At 41.7% G+C, this 21,424-nt stretch overlaps 1 protein-coding gene across 3 annotated transcripts in view; it reads left to right on the top strand.

The window, feature by feature from the left end:
- CTNND2 (catenin delta 2) overlaps positions 1 to 21,424 on the top strand; it is a 900,906-nt gene that overhangs the window by 682,214 nt on the left and 197,268 nt on the right. For all 3 annotated transcript variants that reach the window (XM_045082021.1, XM_045082022.1, XM_045082023.1), the window contains one exon: positions 8,227 to 8,440. In XM_045082021.1, the coding sequence (XP_044937956.1) occupies positions 8,227 to 8,440 (214 nt within the window). The remainder of the gene's footprint in view (positions 1 to 8,226; positions 8,441 to 21,424) is intronic.

Genomic DNA, 21,424 nt, shown 5'->3' with positions numbered 1-21,424 from the left:
GGATGGAAAGTTCTGAGGCTCTTTGGCCTCCATGCTGGCCTCTTTGGTGGGCAGCAGGATTTTCAGTGTTCATCCGTGTAGACAAACTGTACTTCATTCTCAGGGAGATGTCTAGAAAACTTCACTATTCGTGATCAGTTAGCAAAAAAGAGGGATGGATAAGGCCGAGGACTGTGGGAAAAGTTATGTTTGTGGTATTTCAGGCAATTTGGTTGTTTTTTTGTTTTTTGCTTTTTGGTTTTGGTTTTTGTTTTGTTTTTTGGTGTCCTGTAAAATGCATCACTGTGTGGAATCATGATTCACATTGAGACCAAAATAAAGGTCTTTCTTCTCTTTCCTTTATGTCTTTAAAGAATGGTATCATGAAGGTCATGAGAAGTGGAAATGTTGAATTGCTATAAAATAGATCATTTCAGAGATTTTCATGAGAAATGGTTTTCTTTAACCAGGAACCTGTTACCAAATCCATAACCAAATACAATATCAGCTACTTCTTTAAAATTGAGGATACTAAAAAAGGAAAAATGTCCAGAATCGCCCTTCAAGATGTTCCTGTTGTTAGAGGTGTAGGCAGTTGCCTTGGTGATGGTCCTCAGTGCCGTCCGTCTGAGGACATGATGAATGGGGTGGGAGCTGGGTTTGGAAATCTGTACAGGTGACAAAGATTCTCGAATGTGGAGGTCTTTGCACTGGGAAGAATAAGGGAACATGAAACAACAGTAACAATGTATTCGCAGACTTCTTCATCTTTTCCATATGTTCAAAACCCAAATAGCTTTCTGCTAGATGTAGATGGAGATGAGGCCCAAACCCCTCCACACTCTACATCAGGACACATGAGTATCACCTGGGAGATCTACATGAGACCAGAACCTTCCTAGTCATTTAGTTTGTTACCAGTTAGATCTTTTGTTACCAGTTGCATCATTTGCTACAAGTTGCATTTTTAAATTTGTTTATTAGAAACTAACATGTTAAATCAAAACATGGTCTTCCTCTCTCTTTGCTTAATAATTCTCTCTGTATTTCAGAAAAGGGTTTTCTTTTTTTTTTTCTAATTAGTATCACCTCAGAATTATTTTTCAGTGCCTTTTTTTTTTTTTAATCAGTAAATTTACCATAGCAAGAGAAACCACTGCACTTCTGTTCTTTTTAAAGATACAGATTAATTCACTCCTGTACTTCCTTGGAAATAAACCTAGCAAAATAGGTCATGGGTACAATATTAATGGAGTACCTTTTGATATTTTTTAAATGACAATAGAATGACTGCAATTCATTCTAGAATAAATATATTCCTTATTTAATCTCATTAGTTATACACCAGATGAGATTAATGACCTATCAGATAATAAACAGTCTACACACTAAATAAAATTTATAAAGCTATAACTCGGAACTGACTCTATCATATGTTAGATATCATTATATTACTAAGTTAATTCATATATTGACCAGGCAATAAGTCAATTAGGAATACCCATTAACGAGTTAATACGGTGGGTAGTTCCTTGACAGATAATATTTGTTGAGCTCTTTGTTAAATAATTCACATTTGAAGTTTCATTGACTCCTGAAAACAACCCATGAGACAGGTTCACATTTTCCTCATGTTTTATAGACATTTAAGTAACGTGCCTCAGGGGACACCAGCTGAAGAGAGGGAGAATGATGCGAACTTTGTTGCTCCTGCCTTAAAGCCAGCATCCCCCTCCAAACACTGCAGTACATGTGCGCTCTAACACGTAATTTAAAAGAAACATAATCCATCTTGGTTCACCTATGGAATGGAGAAAGCAGATCATTTTTCACAACTAGAGAGATATATTTTCTCTCAGAATTCCCCCAAAATAATTTCTACCTTAAAACTAAAAGGGGGGCGGGGTATGTGGGTGGCTCAGTGGGTTAAAACCTCTGCCTTCGGCTCGGGTCATGATCCCAGGTTCCTGGGATAGAGCCCCACATCGGGCTCTCTGCTTGGCGGGGAGCCTGCCTCCCCCCTCTCTCTCTGCCTGCCTCTCTGCCTACTTGTGATCTCTGTCTGTCAAATAAATTAATAAAATCTTAAAAAAAAAAAAAACCACAAACAAAAACAAACAAACAAAAACTAAAAAAGACTTTGGCCTTTATCAGTTGTCCTTCTGGGTTGCTCGGTGGAAACTACAGGTACGCACATCAGCTCAGACTGTGTGGAAACACTGACCTGTTAACTGGCTTTACTCCAATGGCAAGGGGTAGAATTCACTGAGGTAAAATGTGTTTTTTACTAGCTGATAACTTTGCAGTTTCTACATTAAAATGGAAAAGTGAGTTTCAGTTACCTCTGGTTCAGCCTCTGGCTTCACATCCACCAACTTTGTATCTTTCAGTAGTTTCTTAAGCAGAGAAGATTTTTAATTTTTAAATACCAATAGGGAATAGAAAACAACTATATCTATTTTTTATTGTTTCAACCAATACCACTGAAAAATAACAGTTACTTAAGAATTGACTAAAATCACTGGATCCAAAGTACCTGTTTTCAGTCAGCTTTCCGTGAACCCTCTTGCAAACATTGTGAATTGATTGCTTACTAATTAGTAACATGAGAGGAGGTGCTCTACATTACTAATCCCGCAGCCCATTATTAAAATTTACAGATCCAACTTAGTTTCTCTTAACACTAAACCGGAAACCCAAAGACATACCCACTTCAACACCAGGTAGATCCCTGAGAGGTACAGAAATGTTTACCCAGGCCCTTAGCTATTTAAGGATCTTATATCATAACCTGTAGGTTAAAAACATAGACTCCTTCAGCCTCTTCCTTCTTCTCCTCCCTCGGTCCAAATTCCTACTCATTTCAGATGCAGAGTAAGTGAGGAGCCTCTTATTGTCAAGAACACCTGTAACCCATGCCCCGTGTGTCTCACTATCCTCAAAGCAACTCTTCCTAGCATTTCTTTAAATGAAAATAGGTACCCCCCAAGAGGAATTCTATTTCCTGTTAAAGTACTTTGTTACCCACTGTCCATCATCATCATCATCATCATTGTATGAAGACTGCCATGAGCTCGCAAACACTCCTCTGATTGGATAGATTATTCCTCGATGTTGTTAACAATTTAAGGATAATAGCTAATTCATTGGTAAATACATTTTATTCTAAATAAATGCAGATAATGGTAGGAGTAAAAGTTCTCCAAGTGGCAAGGGCCCATTTTTTGTGCAGCAGGTGATATTGCATTACCTGCATTTTTCTTGTATTTAACTGCCCATCCGTTTGTTTCCTGATTTAAAAGGCTTGTATATATTCTACCTCATCATGAAAAGATAAGGAAGAAAACCCCTGCATCTTACTCTTGAATGATTTTTAGATACTTTTCGTTCCAGAGTTTAAATTATGAAAACAGGGGGTTCCTGTACGGCAAGGGTGTGGAGGCCACTGTCACTGTCCCCCGATACGAACTAGGTGAGCTTCACTGATGCCCTGTGCCCACGCATCCCAGCCTTCATCCCCAAGAGACTGTCTGTGTCAAGTTGAAGAATGCTCTCTCTCTAAATGACCTGAAAGGACAGGCAGAAGGGCATCATTTTTGCTTTGTTTGATTGGTTGATCTTTTTATTTCTCCTGCTGTGGGGTTCATCAGCTTCCATCTTCCTTACTTCTAGGAGGCCACTCTCTCAATCTCGGTACCTGAAGTTCACAGCAAGGCATACAAATCAGTGTGAGCTGCTCACTTAGGAGCCGCTGACTGAAGTGGACCATCGATCAAGGATCATTCAGTTAACGAATTTGTGGTTGTCTACTCCAGTTATATGTGAAAAGACCTCTCTGGTCATTCCTCGAGTCTATCCAGTTCAGAACAGTAGCAGATAGGAAATTTGTTCATTCCAGATCTAATTCAAGCCATTGTTTTGCCTATGTATATTTCAACATTGCTGGTTTTTATTCAGTCATTGGTATTAATGTAAGCGAATCTGAATTGCAAGTCAGTTTTTTAAAATTAATTTATTTGATAAAGACATAGTGAGAGAGAGAACACAAGCATGGGGGAGGTGGGAAAGGGAATAGCAGGCTTCCCACCAAGCAGGGAGCCCATTGTGGAGCTCGATCCCAGGACCCCGGGATCATGACCTGAGCTAAAGGCAGATGCCCAATGACTGAGCCACCCAGGCGCCCACACAAGTCAGTTTTAAAAGAGAAGGAAACACAATGAAATACCACTACGAACTATTAGAATGGCCAAAAACAAAACAAAACAAAACAAAACAAAAAAAAAACCTAGAAAACCTAAATGCTGACAAAGATGTAAAGCAACAAGAACTTTCATTAATTTCTGGTAGGAATACAAAATGGTGCAACTACTGTGGAAGACTGGCAGTTTTTTTACTAAACTAAACATACTCTAACTATACAATTCAGCAGTTGTGCTCCTTGATATTGACAAAAAGGATCTGAAAACTTAGGTCTGTACAAAAACACGCAAATGATTATGTATAGCAGCTTTATTCATGATCGCCAAAACTTGGAAGCAACCACGCTGTCCTTTAGTGGATTAATGGATATATAAAGTGCACTACATCCACACCAAGGAATATCATTCAATGCTAAAAAGAAATGAGCCATCGGGCCACGAAAAGACATGAGGAAATCTTAAATACGTAGTACTCGGTTAAAGCAGCCACTCTGTAGGGGTAGATACTACGTGATTCCTACTCTGTGATATTCTGGTACAGGCAAACCATGGGAGAAAACCATCATCAGTGGATTCCAGGGGTTAGGGGAAGAAAGGGATGACTAGGAGGGCACAGAGCATTTCAGGGCAGCGGAATTATTCTGTTTGATACTATCATGCTGGATACGTGCCATTATATGTTTTTTCAAGACCCAAAGATTGCACAACTTGTAGAGTGAAGTCCTGGAGACCGTGGACTTGGGATGACTATGACGTGTCATCATCTGTAACCAATGTACCACTCAGTACATGGGATAATGCAGGAGGCTGTGTATGGGTGGGAAAAGTGGAATATGGAAACTCTCTGTACTTTTTGCACAGTTTTGCTGTGAATGTGAAACTGCTCTAAAAATAATGTCTATTTTAAAGTAGTAAAAATAACAGGGAGAAGGAAACTAACATGACAACCAACCACACTATTCTTCCATTCGTCTGATAAATATTTACTAACTTACTACCATCTGCAGATGTTCTTCTTGTGCGTGCATTTTATTTGATTTTACATATATTAGATCTGATATTATATGACATTGGATTAGCATTGTTTTAATAAATATTAGATGTCGACTTTTGAAGCACTTTGCATGAAGTTGATGAGGAGAGAAAGGGGGAACTCGCCTGGAATGATAGCGTGTGGACTAGACCACAAGCCCTACCAGCTGGGTGTGGAGTGCCCAATGGGGAGCATAAATGGAAAAGAGATCACTGGCCAGTTAGTGGGAGTAAAGGTGTCATTTCAAAGAAAAGAGTTTCCCCTGATCATTTTTCAAAGAGAAGTTGTGCCACATTAATGTTTAACATAGGTTTCTTTGGAGTCTTTTAAGAGTTTAGGGTTCGTTATAAGGAGAGACAAGAAGAACTGGGAGCAGGGAGAAGTTAATGGGAGGCATGGTCCAAGAGAAAAGCAAAGCAGTGGGGAGGCACAGAGGACAGCGCCCGGACCCACCCACAGCAACCCACAGCGCCTGGAAGTCCTGCCATGGATAGAGACCCTGCAAGGGACCTGAGAGCCCACCTGTGGCCTTTCTCCCTGATCCTTTTAGGATGGTGGGGGCAGCAGGAGGTGGCAGGACCAGCGGCCTGACCATCACATTTCATGTCTATGAACTCAGTTCTCGTTCAGGTTTGGCTTTAGGATTCCTAAATTCTTAGGTAAAATTCAACCCAAGAAAACTGTAGTTATATATATATGAAAATATATATATATGGTCTGGTGATGCCCCGCAAAATAAGCTTATCATCTTAGTTGTGTTTCTCTAAATAGATTAAAATAAAACTCAAGATTTCATTGTAATTTTAGTGAGGAGGAGGAAGCAGGCTCCCTGCCAAGCAGAAAGCCCGATGTGGGGCTTGATCCCAGGACCCTGAGACCATGACCCGAGCTGAAGGCAGAGGCTTAACCCACTGAGCCACCCAGGTGCCCCAAACCCAAACAGTTTTTAGTAAAGCATACACATGTAAATACACACGCAGAGAGAAAACAACACTCATAGTTTAAACTTCTGTACAAGTAGAACATCCTTTTGGAAGTATTACCCTAGTGGGGGTGTGGTTACAACCTAGATACATGTATGGGACACATGTATAATGACCACAGACTCTTGAGTGGATGCCAAGCAAACACTGGTAAAACTCTACATTGGGGAAAAGTTGTTCTCTGCTTCTTTCTCACTTTTTTTTAAGGGACCCAGTAACACCCAGAGCCACTTTCCCAGCGTGCACTCACCATCACAGGCTGTGCTGACACCTCACAAAGCTCCTCCACGGCCCTGTCCTCCTGTCCTGCTGTCTGTCCTTCCCTCTTCCATCCCTGGTCCTTCCCACGGGCCGTGAGATACGTGAAACGCCATATTCATGTTCTCCAAGTCAGGGACTCAGCCCAGGAATTCTGTGAGAGCTTCAGCTTTCTCTCTTTCATTTTGGGGGTGGATGAAAGTCCTACAAGCAGAATCTGAATTCTCAGATGGCCCCCGTCACGTGGATGATGCAGGCCCCCATTTTATCTGGAGACTGGCGTGGGAAGTGCTGCAGTAGCCACCTGGAGACGGTCCTAGCCATTCGCAAAAGGGGGTGGTGCTCCTGAAAAGAGAGAGATCACTTGATTTTGAAAAGCCAAGTTCCAACAAATCTTAGAAACCTGACTGTCACTGGTAAAAGAGTCTCCCTCTCCATTCACTCAAAGAATTTTTGTTCAACATCTGCTATGGGATTGGCACTGCTCTTGGGATTGGGATAGAGATCTGGGCGTGAACAAAAACAGATTTGCCCTCCAGGAGCACACATTCCAGCCAACAGTCAATGACAATGAACATAATAAAGAAGATATGATAGATATGGGATATGATGAATTCTCTAACAGATTACGGTCACACAAGAATGTCGGCCTGGGATGAGGGTCTGGCTCAGGATTCAGTTTTAAATAGTGTGGTTGGAGTAACTTCACAGAGAAAGTCACATTTTCACACCTTTAAAAGGGTGGGGATGTAGCCATGTGTCCAGCACATCTGTGGGATGAGTGAGTTTTCTGTGATAAGAAAACTAAGTAGGGAAAGTGCCAAATTATAACCATTTGCAATAAACCATAATTTTTTTTTTTTTACAAACCATAATTTTTCAATCCCTGGGGGACATGGAAGTTAAAAAAATGAAGATGCTATTACTGAATGAATCACGTTATTTTTTTTTCCATATAAATAAATGTTCAAATACAGCTATGCTAATGAAAGCTCCATGAAATGGCCAATATGGTAACTAGCCCATTGGTTTTCCATTTTAATTTAAAAATTGGTCTAAACATTAAAGGACAGCAAAAAGAAGACTTATCTAAAGACATACTGCAAGATGGTGTTTTTTTTTTTCTTTGCTTACTTTGAAAAATCAAAACTGTTATGGGTAAAAGGAACATCAAAATTTAATGTGATTTTTTGGTATTAAGCAGATACCTGAGTTAAGCATAACATGCGTTGGTCTTAGTGGTTTGTCATTGTGACTGTCTTTCCTTCCTGGGCTTCTTAGATGAAAATCCTTGTGTTGGTTTTTCCAGTTTCTCTTCAGCTTCTGGTTTCTTTAAAATGTTGGGAGAATGTTCTGATTAAGCATAGTTTTAACATGCTGTACTTCAGTCCCACAGCCCTTTAAGACAGTGGTTAAATTCAATAAGTCCCAGGAGCGAGAAGCTTCTCTTGCTCCTCCGTCTGCCTCATGCCATGAATATGGGCCATATTTAATAGAGAGAAATGTCCAAGACCTCCCTTTTGAGTGAAAATCACCTTTTCAAAATCTGTGACTTGAAAGGAGGTATGTTTGAAATGTGATCAGTAGGCTATGAAAGCATGTGAAGGCAATCAAATCTAAGGAGAACACTGGTTGGTTTTCCTTTTTCCTTTGTGTGCTCTAAGTCAGTTCAGTGACATTAATTGTAGCCACGGCTCCATACGAAAAACCTGTTTGGGTCTAAATGGTGCAAGCTTCCTCTCTAAGGCCAAAGTTGTTTCCTGTGCTCTTGCAGATAAGGAGACAAGGAGGCATCCAGCTCCTGGTGGACCTGCTGGACCATCGGATGACAGAAGTCCACCGTAGTGCCTGCGGAGCCTTGAGAAACTTGGTGTATGGGAAGGCCAACGATGATAACAAAATTGCCCTCAAAAACTGCGGTGGCATCCCAGCGCTGGTGAGGTTACTCCGCAAGACCACCGACCTGGAGATCCGGGAGCTGGTCACAGGTTAGAGTCCTTATTAACAGCACACCTGCCTCCCAAGATCAAGTCTCCATGATCCAACATGGTAACAAACATGCTGACCGAGGATGGTGGTTGCAGGGCTTCCCAGGGGGGCTGCTACCATGGGCAGTCCCAATACACATGAGCTGAACGAGAGAATAAAAGGCTATCTGATTTAATACCTATGGATCGACCAAGTGGGATTGTTAGAATGCAGCCAACATAACCCTTCTAAAATTCTATGACCTGGTTTCAGTTTTGTCACTTGATTTAGAAGTAGCCCAGCACCGTACAACACCCACAGGTGATCATGAAAATGGCATTAAATAAGAATTGATAAAAGGATAAGATATGTGAGGTGTTATTAGTAAGGTGTATTTTCTGGTTTATAATGTGATTAAGAATGTGATCTCATCATACTTAACAGCTAATTTCTTGAAAAACATATTTATGCCTACTAGAAGTCCCTAGGTTATAGGATTACATATTACATACATATTACATGTTACATACACATTACATATGGAATTTCTCTCACATACATATATATTTATGTATTATATATGTACATACATATTATGTTCATATACTATGTTTGCATATATGTTTATAGTCTATATTTACATATTTACATAGAGGGAATTTTTCCAATGTGAACAGGACAGCAAGCCTTTCTGGGAACACAGAACTCTTGAGTGTTGTAAAGTAGAGATCACTGGCACCTCAGGACGCCATGAGGATCTGATGAATGAGAACAGGGAAGCATTCAGCTGTACCTTTCCTGGCATCTGTATGAACATTGGAAAAATGTGTAAACATTAGCTTTCCCTCTTGTCTCTAACCTTCTAAATGTGCACTTTTACTTGCTAGAGTGCTAGCCACGTGAGCAGCCTCAGTAAGGGCTAGAGTACTCTTCTCGATTATCCACATTGTCGTTTTAGGTGACGTTTGGTTTTCCGTTCATCGACGTTCCCCTTTCAGTGTTTGGCACATGGGTTGCAAGACTGATTCTCAAAAAAGGATCACTTCATTTGTCAGGTTGCCACTGGTCTTCTGTCTTGACTCCATAACTTTCTTGAAGCTATGCTTATGAGCTACACAGGATCTTGTTATTTTTTAAGAAAACACATTACTCAAGCTGAGAGTCATAAATACTTGTTCAGGCTGAGATGAAATCTCCCAGGTGCAGTCTGTTTTCTTAAATTTACACTCTTTATGATTATTGTCACATCTCTTTCCCACTTTTAGCGAAATTAGAACTAGACCCCAATTACTTTCCTTTTGCTTTCTTTTTTGCATTTCTCTAAGTGGAGAATTGTCTTTGTAGAAAAAAAAATTTTTTAGCTGTTAAGGTTACAGTGTTACTAAAGTGATGTTTCACACCAAACTAATATGGATCTGTTAAGGCAAAACTATGGTTATGTACATATTATGATTATAGGATAGTTCGGGGGGTGATGTAAATAATTGAAAGTATATGCTACCATTAGGGTTAGGAGACCCCTTCCCTACTTTCCAATTGAGAGAAAGGCCTCCATGTGTGTGATGGAAAACATCCACCGTGGTGTTTCTGTGCGTGAAGGCCTTGTCAGTGGGTGCCTGAGGCCCACAGAACTAGAGGAACACCGTCTCCCAAGCACATTTGGCTATGCGGATGATGGAGTACTTGCCATACAGACAGAGTACACATGCTCTTTCTCCTGCTCCTCTGGGGAAGAACGAAGGTTCCTACCCATTGTCGCGTGGTGACCCACTGCTTTTGCGTCAGCATGTGCCAGTGGCCAAGACTCATTCCACGTCCCCTCCTGACTTCTGTCATGACTCCGTCCAAGCCACTGGGCTGACTGGTTCCAGGGAGGCAGTCCCTGCTACTTGAGTAGATGTTTTATGCCATTCCAGAGGCACGGTCTCATTGTGCACGGCTGCACTCCGGGCATGAAGTTTAAGTTTTTCAAAGACACAAGTTGTTAAAACATTTCAGTGGGTTGAAGCTCATGGTTTCTGGAGTTGCCATGGTGGGCACTATTGAAACATGGTAAGCACCTTAGCCGACCTTCCGCTCTAGAAAAGGACATGAGAACCCACCACATGCTAGTCCGTAGCAATAAAGCCTTCGTAACTCCCGTGCTGGCAGAAATCCGAGAGTGCCTGGAAACTGGTTCTGCTAACTTCTGTGTAGACGTGGCATGAATGATGCAGATCAAGCCAAGGCTGACTGCTCGCTGCCTGAGCAAAAGCAAAATGAGGCAAATGAATTCACCTCAAAGAGTCTTAGAGGGTCATGTTCACCTTCAGCACCAGCCCAGCCCTCCTCTGCCCGAGTGAGCTATGAAAGCCTTGATTCTGTTGGCTCCGGTGGAGCTTTGGGAATCCAGCATTTTAGTACAGCTAACTGATGTAACCTCGAGGACATCAAATCCTCCATTTGTCTTATCTGTCATTCTCTTTCCACTCCTCCTCTGAGACTCTGGTCTCCCCCCAAGTCTGGTAAATGCTTTGCTACACTAAGCTCACATTGTCCATTCATCTTTAATTTTTAATGTGCTTTGGACTTTCTGCGGGTGTCCGGTGTGTGCTCATCCGTGGACATCTGCACGGGCAGCGCTGACGTCCAGCGGACCCACACGATGCTTCCGCCAGAGCCCAGTGGGATGCTCGGTGGCGCTGTTGGAAATTGCCGCACCCATGCCTTGCTGGCAGGCTAAATGTGAAAAGGGCTGTTGCTGACACACGTGTCTACATTTTAGGAACTTAATTAGATGAGCACCGACGCTCATGATGGCTCTGGAGGATGGAGCCCTAAGAGTAAAAAGCCTCTCTTCACTGCGGTTGTCTTTGTCACAGGGACACTTCTCAAAGCCTTTTCGGAATTAGGTTAGATATGCATGCATGCATTAATAAAGCATTGATTTAAGTGAAACAACTATCCCCTTTACTTCCGTTGTAATTCTGCAGCAGTCCTAACAGAGAGTCCAGCAAGGACTAAGGACTCAGTACGTGACAGAACCCCTCAGTACAAGGGAGCTTACGCTCCTACCTTCTCCACCCTGAATACCAGCAAATGCATGAAAATCAATGTGTGTTAAAAATCTATATATATAGGGGTGCCTGGGTGGCTCAGTGGGTTAAAGCCTCTGCTTTCTGCTCAGGTCATGATCCCAGGGTCCTGGGATCGAGCCCCATATCAGGCTCTCTGCTCAGCAGGGAGCCTGCTTCCCCCTCTCTCTCTGCCTGCCTCTCTGCCTACTTGTGATCTCTCTCTGTCAAATAAATAAATAAAAATCTTTTTTTTTTTTGAATCTGTATATATATATAGGGGAAGGGAGGGTGAAGTACCCTTTGAATTCCTCTTTTAGATATTTACAAACCACGATGTCTTATAAACAGATATCAAAAAGAACAATGTTAGTGATTTTTAAAAAATAATAAAGCATGTTTCTAAATGAGATTTTAGATTAGACCTAGGCTATATAACCAGACAGATGTAGAACCAAATTATAAACAATAAAAGACTAAAAGAAAGAAATGTTCCTGCAGAGCTTTAAATTATTTACTGAGTATGCCTTGGCAAACTGTTTGAACTATAATAAAATGTTGAAATTTAGCTCTTTACATGCATTTACATTCAACACATAAGCACGCACACTTAAAAAAATCTGCCTGTTTGCACACAGTATCTATTCACAGCAAAATGTATTTCACTTCTGCCTGGTAGGCCTTGCAATAAATAATTTTCTTCCTGTGCAATAATTACTATGAGATGATGATCAGAATTTTATTTAAATCCAGTTGAAACTATTATATGCTAGCCATTACTCAAAACATCCTAAGCAAATAAACTTTGGTTACAAATGCTGCATGTCCTTTGGGCTTGACTAATACAATTTTTCTCTCTCTAAATATGGAAATAATCAACCTAAATTTTGAAGTGCCCAACTAAAGATTTCAGAATGCCTTACAAATCATAATAAACCACTTTTTATTAAACCATAAAACTTAATAAGTAACTTTTATTTCTGTTGAAAGCAAGGGTCCTTAAGAGTTCTGATTCTCCAAGAGCAGAGTATATTCTTGCATTTTGTACATCAAATGTCCTTTTAATTAAAGAGACAGGCCTCAGTTTAACTATTTTACTTACTAGCATTAGGTCAGTTAATTTAATTTCCAAGTCTAAGTTGAATTACATGCCCCCCAAATTCATATATTGAAGCCTTAATCCATAGCCCCTCAAAATGTGACTCAGATGTAATAAGTGAAGTTAGGATACTAGAGTAGGGTGGGCTCTTAATCTGATATAGCTGGTGTCCTTACAAAAGAAGAAATTTTTGACACAGCTACACACAAGGAGAAAGACATGTGAGCATGAAGGCAGAGATGGGGTAATGTTTCCTTGAGGCAAAGAAGGCCACGGCTTGCCTGAAAACACCAGAAGCCAGGAAAGAGGCAAGGAGCAAATTCTCCTCACAGTCTTGCAAGGAACAAATCCTGGTGTCATCTTGATCTTTGACTTCTAGCGTCCAGAACTGTGACAGTAAGTTTCTGTTGTTTTGGACACTCAATCGGTGGTACTTTGTTATGGCAACCCTAAGAAACTAATATATACCCAGATCCAAAGGTCCTTCATCTTTTTCCAGATGTGTGCAGACACACTTGTTGCTCAAGGAGATAAAGCAGTACAGATAAGTGTAGATCCATGAGGGCTTAATAGTTGGTCTAGAAATCAGTTGGCCTGCTTTCTTAATGCATCTTTTTTAAAGTATTTACTTGTGAAGAATTGGAAGTGGGAAAGATGATAATTAAATGCATTTTCATATTTTCAATCAAAGTAATGGCTGTATATGGTCAAAGATGAAATCGGGGCCCCTGGGTGGCTCCGTTGGTTAAGGGCCTGCCTTCAACTCAGGTCATGATCCCTGGGTCCTGAGATTGAGCCCTGCATCAGGCTCTCTGCTCAGCAGGGAGCCTGTTCTCTCTCTGCTCCTCCCCCTGCTTATGCTCTCTCTCTCCCTCTCTGTCAAATAAATAGATAAAAAAAAAAAAAAGATGAAATTGTATAAAGATGCTTATAAGAAAACAATAGTCCCCTGCTTCATTTGTCCTCTAGTATTAGACACTCCCAGTCCCTCAGAAGCTTTTCAGCCTCAGCTTTTGCTTTGTTTTTGAGTTTTCTCATAGTTACTCCATGTCTTTAAATACTATGCTTATTTCACTCTATGTAAATCAGTTATCATGGGCTTTTCTTACTGACTTTCCACTGTGATGGAGAAGGATTTTTCACATATTCACCACTCATGCCTTCTACTTTCCAAAATGGTGGGATCATTATCTTTAGCAAATGCATCAGTACATCAAAGTTCAGCTTTCTATCCTTTGCATCTAATAAAGACATTATCTCATCACCCATTTTATAAGATAAGAATATTAGTGTTCTACATCTTCACCCTTCTTCACAACCTCTGTCATCATACTTGTCTTCTACATTGTCAAGTTTGAATATATTTGCAATCTATTCTATAATCATACTTGGTCTTCCAAGGTTTTCTGTAGCTCAATTTGAAATTTGAAAGCTCAACTTTCAAAAGTTGAAAGCCAGAGAGTAGCTTTTGCTTTACCCAGCCATCACATTTATTTCCCAGTGGGTCTAAAGTGGTGATTCTTGTCAAAGGAGTCATTTCTAGGATCATATCTTACAGATCCTTCATCGTTTACAATGCCTACCAACTCAACTTTGTCTGTGATTTTGGTCATCAGTTCCCTGGTTTTCCAAAAATCTCAGGAGCAGAATCCTCTATTTTGGGAGTAGAATTCAATGATTGTAACTGTTGCATTGCTTTCCAGAGTTGGGGCATCTGTCTCCTAGATTCCAGGCCCTCCTCTCTCTTGGTTTATTCTGAAATATGTAAATTTCACATATTAAGTAATTGACTGAAGTGCTTAGGAGATGAAATTCTGAGTATGTCAGTATTAAATCCTCATACATGATTGATATTTATTAGATATGACTGGATAGAAATTTTTCTGAGGACTATTTTCTATAACTTAATTTTATCCCTGATATATAAAAGTATATGATGAGGTATCTAGGTTTGTGCTTTTTAAAAATTTCCTGGAATTGGATATTTCCATTTTAAAGAGTCATAACCTTCACTGCCAGAATACTATCATTTTTTTTAATTGATTCATTTTCTCTATCCTCTCTTTTTAGAATTGTTGATAGGCAGATTTTGAACCTCTTGGACTTCGACTCTCATATCTTCATATATGATTTGGAGCCCTTTGTCTTTTTACCATGAGAGAGTTCTCCAGTATCCAAAATTTCTCTCAACCTATCAATGAGGGTTTTGTTTTTTTTGTTTTGTTTTGTTTGCAGGGATCTAGGGAGATATTACTGTTATTAATATTAATAGATCATTATTTTAATTCTAATAACTCTCTTTTGTGTTATTTTTTATAACCTCTATTCCTATTTTATGAATGTACACTATTCTTGCATTTCTCTAAGGATATTATTTAGAACCAAGGTTTGTTTTCCATTTATCATAAATCATCTCACCTTTCTCGGGTATCATTTCTTTCTGTTTGTTTTTATGGGAGTCTTTCTCATTGATTTGGCATGCTTTAAATGTGGAAAGACCCTCAGTTCTGTTCTTTTTTTTTTTTTAAATGAAAAAAGTTTTTACTTCAGTGAAGGTTTATACATAGTATAACTTCAAGCAGTTGAACACATTGCTATTCCTATATGCTTCTACATATAAGTTTACAAAACCATATATTTTAAGGAACAATACTACTTGAGTGATGGTATATACTCAATGAACTTTTCAGATTATAGAAACAGCCCAAGTGCCCACCAACTGATGAACAGAGAAAGATGTGGTATGTGTGTGTGTGTGTGTATATGTATGTATATATATTTATGTATGTATATATATATACATACATACATACACACACACACATAGAAAGATGTGGTGTGTATGTGTGTGTGTGATACATATATACATACATACATACACACACACACATACACACCACATCTTTCTCCATTCATATATATACACACAGAAAGAGTAGAGAGTTGAGCTCTGTGCACATCAATGAAACTTATTAACTGTGAGCTTGGCTTCAGATGAGCAGGTAGGTATGAGCTATTGTAATGGGGAGCCCTTCAAGTATCTTCATGAGGAGGAGGGCTTTTCTCTTAGGCTCAGATATCCACAATATCATTTCTGTTCTCCCTAGTGGGGACAGTCTCTTTGGAGAATAGTCTTCTGGGCTGTTTATATGTCTGGCCTATAGGGAGGGGTCAATCATTTTCTGGTTGCCAGGTGTTCTTTCCACCTGGGTAGGAATGGATAGTGAGAGGGCAGGGCATTCTCCATGCACAGGCAGGAGTGGAGAATGAGAGGGTGGCAACTGCTTCCTTTCAATCAATCACCCTTTGATAGTCCCCCTTCTCATTTCTACATCCCCTATGCCTGTCTTCTCCAAGGAAGAATCTCCTTTAGGTTCCATTAAGACAGTCAGCCACCTCCTTGGATCACTGGGATGGAGGCCCCTCTGTGTTTATCCTGGGCTGTGCCGCCTTCTACTACCACTTCACCAGCCAGCTCACCTCCATCTGTTTTACATATTATGGAAATACAGTATCTCATCTGCTGGATTGCTCCTTCCATTCATTCTCTTCTTTGTTCCATAATGTTCCTATTAATAATCTCTTCCCTGCATGAATTCTGAACAGTTTCGCAGATACCACAAAGTGTAAATAATATTAAGCATGGCCTCTCTTACTGACTAGAAGCCAAGTTGGAGGCATTCCTTTAGGTCTGTTAGCCAAGTGAGTTCACTGTTTCGAAAGAAGTCTAGGGTGTAACGTTAACTAAACACCCTTCATGGAAAGAGACCCTGGAAGAGAGGGGAAGCATTTTTCCCTACTGGCATCTTGTAGTCTGTTTCCTGTTATCCCTTTTGCTGTGATCACCTACAAGCATGGCTCATCTCTCCAAAGCAGGAGGTAAGCATTTTGTCAAGGGAGCATCTCCTCTACCTTCCTGAGCTTTTTGGAGATCACCTGGGACTCCTAGTGGGTTTTTCATATATTATATTAAGAGGTGCTGAAATGGGTCAGGATAGCACACCATTTAAATCAAATTCAGGGCCACTGTGTTCCCAAAGTATAAAATTAAATCCCAGATTTATTTTATATCCCAAATAATGTCCAGCCATGTCGACCATCATAGCATATCAGAGGTTCTGCCATAAGATTAGACAGCATCCCAGAGATAAAACTGAATAGAGACATTTCAATAATGAAATGTCAACAATGTAGAGATGCCTCAAGTGTTAATACAAACCCCACCTAATATTGAATTCCCAAAGAGAAATTAAAAATCAAAGTTTCAACCCACTTTATGTTGAAGTCCAAAAACTTCAAAGGAATTAAAGCCTACAAATCAATATGTCTTGCCCTTGTGTGTTAAAGTTCAAAGTCCACACTTCTTAAGTTAACTCAAGTATGAAAATCATCCTCCTCAGCTTTTCTCTTCTGCACAGCCTCTGTCAGAAGTTTCTCTGTCCTTCTTCCCTCTTTAGGTAGCCTAGGACTACCTTATGCAGGAATTGTTGAAGTACTTTCCAGGCCTTAACAGAAACTTTACTTCAGTGTCAACTGCTACCCATCTAACCCAGGTGTGAACCCTGGTCCATGCCCATCACCGTAGAAAAGAAGCCATTTTAAGCCAGACACAGATGTGTACGTATTATCCCAGACACAGATGTGTACCCCAAGGCCATGACAGCCACTCACTGAAGTCTGCTGTGGTCATGTATTTCTGCTACAACATATTTTTTTAAAATCTAGCCACGTAAAACAGTGCAAGTTCATCACCTTCTAGTTCTGGAGGTTAGAAGTCCAACATAAGTCTCACTGGGCTAAAATTAGGATGTCAACACAGCTGTTTTCCTTTCTGGAGACTATAGGGTATGGTCCTTGCCTCTTCCAGCTCATAGAGCTGCCCACATTCCTTGACTGGAGACCCACTTCCACTGTCTTCAAAGGTGGCAGCATTACATCTCTATTTCCATAGGTACATTTCCCTCTGACTTAACACCAGGAGTCGTTCTCTGCTTTTAAGGACCTCTGTGGGCCCATCTGGATAACCCGGGAGAATCTTTAGGATGATCCTGCCATCTTAAATTAATCACGTCTTCAGTCAAAGGTCACATACTCACAGGTTCTGGAGATTAAGACAGGGACATTTTTAGAGGACCATTATTCTGCCAACCACTGTATTTGAGGGAAGATGAGGAATTAGAGATGTTTTGGGATTTAATCAGTTAGGAGGGGTCAGTCCAGTGGTGCCTGGCTTCTAGAATCCACCATTGGTGAACTTAAAATGAATGAGGAGATAAAATCCCAGCAAAAGGTTACTTTTGTTACTATGTATTTACCAGTTGAAAGGAAGATGAGTCTACCCATGGAATTGGAAACATTGCTGCCATCTTGCAACATTTAGTTCCTGGCAGCAATCCCATGACTAGGCATCTCAATGGGGCTTTGACTAGAAAAGCATGAGTAGTATAGGTGGTTGGGTAAAGGGACTTATTATCAAGCTGAGACCTGGCACCATGTAGGAGCTGATAAAGTAGTCCAAGGAAGCCTTCACCTTCCTTGAGTGGGAAGTTGACATAGGCCAGGAGGCAGAGATCAGGAAGACAAGCTGGACAGGAAGCAGGAGAGAGCAAGGACCAGCAGGCACGCGTGAGGATAGACAGGTACTTTCTTCTGCCTCTCATTGGCTGCATATTGGCTGCATGAGAGAAACACAGAAGCTCGCTCCTTTGGCCACAGAGTTCCACATGCTCCTGGCCCAGGACGTTGGGGAAGCTGTTTAAGAAGTGGGGGGAGCTGACCGCTCTCTGGCTGCCATTGTCCCACCCGGAGAAGGTGAGGCGGCCGACCGACCCATGACTGTTCCCCAGCCTGTGGTAGGGCCTGGTGCCCTGGACCTACAGCTGTTAGAGTCCAGCACCTGCTTCTTCCCTAGCACTTGCCACATGGCCTGCAGATTTCTCCTGTGAACATCCTTATCCCAGAAACCAGGAAGAGAATTCAGGAAGGTGTAGCTCCACCTCAGCTAGGGTGACACAATACAGACCCCCACACCGGCTCTTACTGAGGTGACTTCTTTCCGTCAACAAACTTGCAGAGTCGCCCTCAATAGACTGGGGCATCTAGGAGCCCATCTGCTCTGTGCCACTCCAGTCTCCCTGCTTGTCCACGTTCCAGGCCCCAGAATCAGCGTCAGCCCTTTCTGCCGCTCCCACTGGAGGTACTTCTGTGCTCAATTTCCCTCTGTCGCTCTGCTACAAGTTTCGGGGAAGCTCAATTGAGCTTCCGCCTGCTGGCCCTGCTTCTGCATTTGGACTCTGTTGTTTTGTCTTTTGGGTTTTTTTTTGTTGTTGTTGTTTTGGGGGGTATTTTTGGTGGGGTTTTGTGTTGTTTGTTTGTTTGTTTGTTTTGGGTTTTGTTTTTTGTTTTTTGGTTTGTTTTGTCTTCAGGAGAGCAGTGTTTAATGGCACTGAGTCCTGCCTTCCTTTACTTTTCCTTTGCTTCCAACCCTGAACACATTGCTCTGGCAACAACACGCCTTTCCAACTTCCTCTAGATTCCAGAGTAGGAGTTGTCAGACTTTTCCTGTGAAAGGCCGGATGATAACTATTTTAGCTTGCAGGCTATAGGGTCTCTGCTACAACTACTTGATTCTACCTATATTGCGTGAAAACAGCTATAGACCGTACATACAAAACGGGTCATGGCTAGGTCTCAATAAAACTCTGTATGAAAGCAAAAGCTAGCTCTTAGGTCATAGTTTATAGAACCCTCTCCTGTGCCCGATTCCACACCAAGTTCTGAACAAAAATGAAGAGGAAAGCCACATTATCAACTTATTACTCTTGGAAGTCAGGTTGGAGGCCAGGCTCTAGGCCTGTTGGCCAAGTGGGTCGGTCAATCCTGAGGCCCAGGATTAGGTAGAGGTGTCCGCCGTCCCACAGGCAGGATTAGGTAGAGGTGTCCGCCGTCCCACAGGCAGCAGCTGGGCCAAGGAGGGCTTTCTCTTCCTCTACCTGCCCTGCTGGACACCTTCCCAAGAAGACCGTGGGAACCAGAGTTTCCTCTGGCCACTCATTCCAAAGAGAAGGAAGGACAGACAGAACTGAGCCAAAGCCACGCTCTGCAAGTTCCTCCTCCTTGCAGGGGAAGAATGAGTGACGATGCTCCACGAATAGTGCTCCACCCACAGTCTGGAAACAGCCCACAAATAGTGCTCCACCCACAGTCTGGAAACAGCAGGCCTGGGGAAGGAGCATTCAGCAGCGCCCCACTGAAGGGAAGAAGAGACGGTTGTCTGCAGTTGGTCTGCCTCTTGACCCCAACTCACTTCCTAACCAGCTCCCTATCACACATTCTTTGCAGAGATGTCTGCTCTTGTCTCCTCTAAATGGTCATTTTAACCATTAGAAGGTTTTCTCTCTATAGCAGGTAGCCCAGTTAGATCCAAAAGCAAATGGGAAGACTTAAAACCCTACGCAGAGTACCACTTCTATTCCTCATTTCTTCCCCAGCCAGGCCAAGTGTAATCAAATTAGAAAATTCACACCACTGACTTCCCGCTCACACCATTCTTCATTCCAGAGTTTAAAACCACTCTGTAGGCTTTAAGTCTAATTCATTCATCAATGTATGTTGAGCATCTACTGTGTGGCAGTGAGGTTAGGTGCTTGGGCTACAGATGATTGGTGAATACCCAGGTAATCTGTAGCCATAGACCATAGCCCTACCTAGGGTATGGCACTCTTCTTAAGGGCCAGGATGCTGGTGCTTGTGTTTCAGGGAGCCAGGTGGAGGAAGGGAGAAAGAACGGGCATGTTTGGGAGGGTCCTGCATTTCATGGAAAGAGGTGGACTGTATCAAAACTTTGAGTGTAATTTTAATATCTATTAACAGAACCCTTGTGGAATGGTAGGGCTTATGTTATGAGGGACAACAGAGACAATAAACCTATAATTTCAGGGAGTGGCAAGTACAAGGATGAAAAATGGAACAGGTTATGGGAATGAGAAAGTGGGGCACCTGGGTGGCTCAGTCAGTTGAGTGTCTGACTCTCGATTTCAGCTTTGGTCAGGGTCTCAGAGCCCTGGGATCGAGCCCAGTGTAGGATACCAGCAGATGTTTACAGAGCTGATGTGTTACATTATTTCCTCTTTTGATCTTTTCATTGCTCCCCAGGGTGCCTAATCTGAAAATCAAGATATTCTCTGCATTCCTGTATTTCAAGAAGGGATAAGCAAATAACCCTGAATACTCACTCATTGTGCTAGGTGCCCTGGATCCATCCGCCCAGGTGACCCCTGAGGTGGGATTTAACTTGCTTTTGGTCTCTGTGTCACAGCTGAAATGCAGTACCTTCCCTAGTCCTCTGTTCCCAAAACCCGTTCGCTTTATACCAATGATTTCCCAGCTCCCCCAGTCAAATAAAGATTTCTGGACCCCAAATCTCTAAGATAATAGCCCGGGAATCCATATATTTTACAAGCCCCTTTGGCAGTTTTCATGATCATGCCTGTCGGAGGAACATCGCTTTCTGCTCTCTCCAAGCCAACAATTAACCCCCTCGAGCAGCAGAGTGGGGGGGGGGGTAGAGAAGTGCAGGTATGTTTGGAGAGATGTCACCCTCACTTGTTGCTGACGGTAGCCAGATTATCCCAAGAAAACATCTGACTTGTGTGTCAGTTCTGCAGAGTAGAATGAATCCGAGGTTACTGCTTATTTCTGTGTGCTTGCTTGCTCATGGGAGAGAGAAGTGACTTCTAACAGAATAACAGTAGTGGCCTGTGACAGTCCCCTGCCTTGCCGCCCACTAAGCAGCGGTTACTGATGATGCTGTGGACTGGGGCGGGGCTTGCAACTCGCCTCTCTCCTCTCTC

The sequence above is a fragment of the Mustela putorius genome, unplaced genomic scaffold, assembly GCF_011764305.1.
Source record: "Mustela putorius furo isolate JIRA1106 unplaced genomic scaffold, ASM1176430v1.1 tig00000589_pilon_pilon_pilon, whole genome shotgun sequence".
Lineage (NCBI taxonomy): Eukaryota > Metazoa > Chordata > Mammalia > Carnivora > Mustelidae > Mustela > Mustela putorius.
This window is presented reverse-complemented; position numbering and strand designations above follow the sequence as displayed.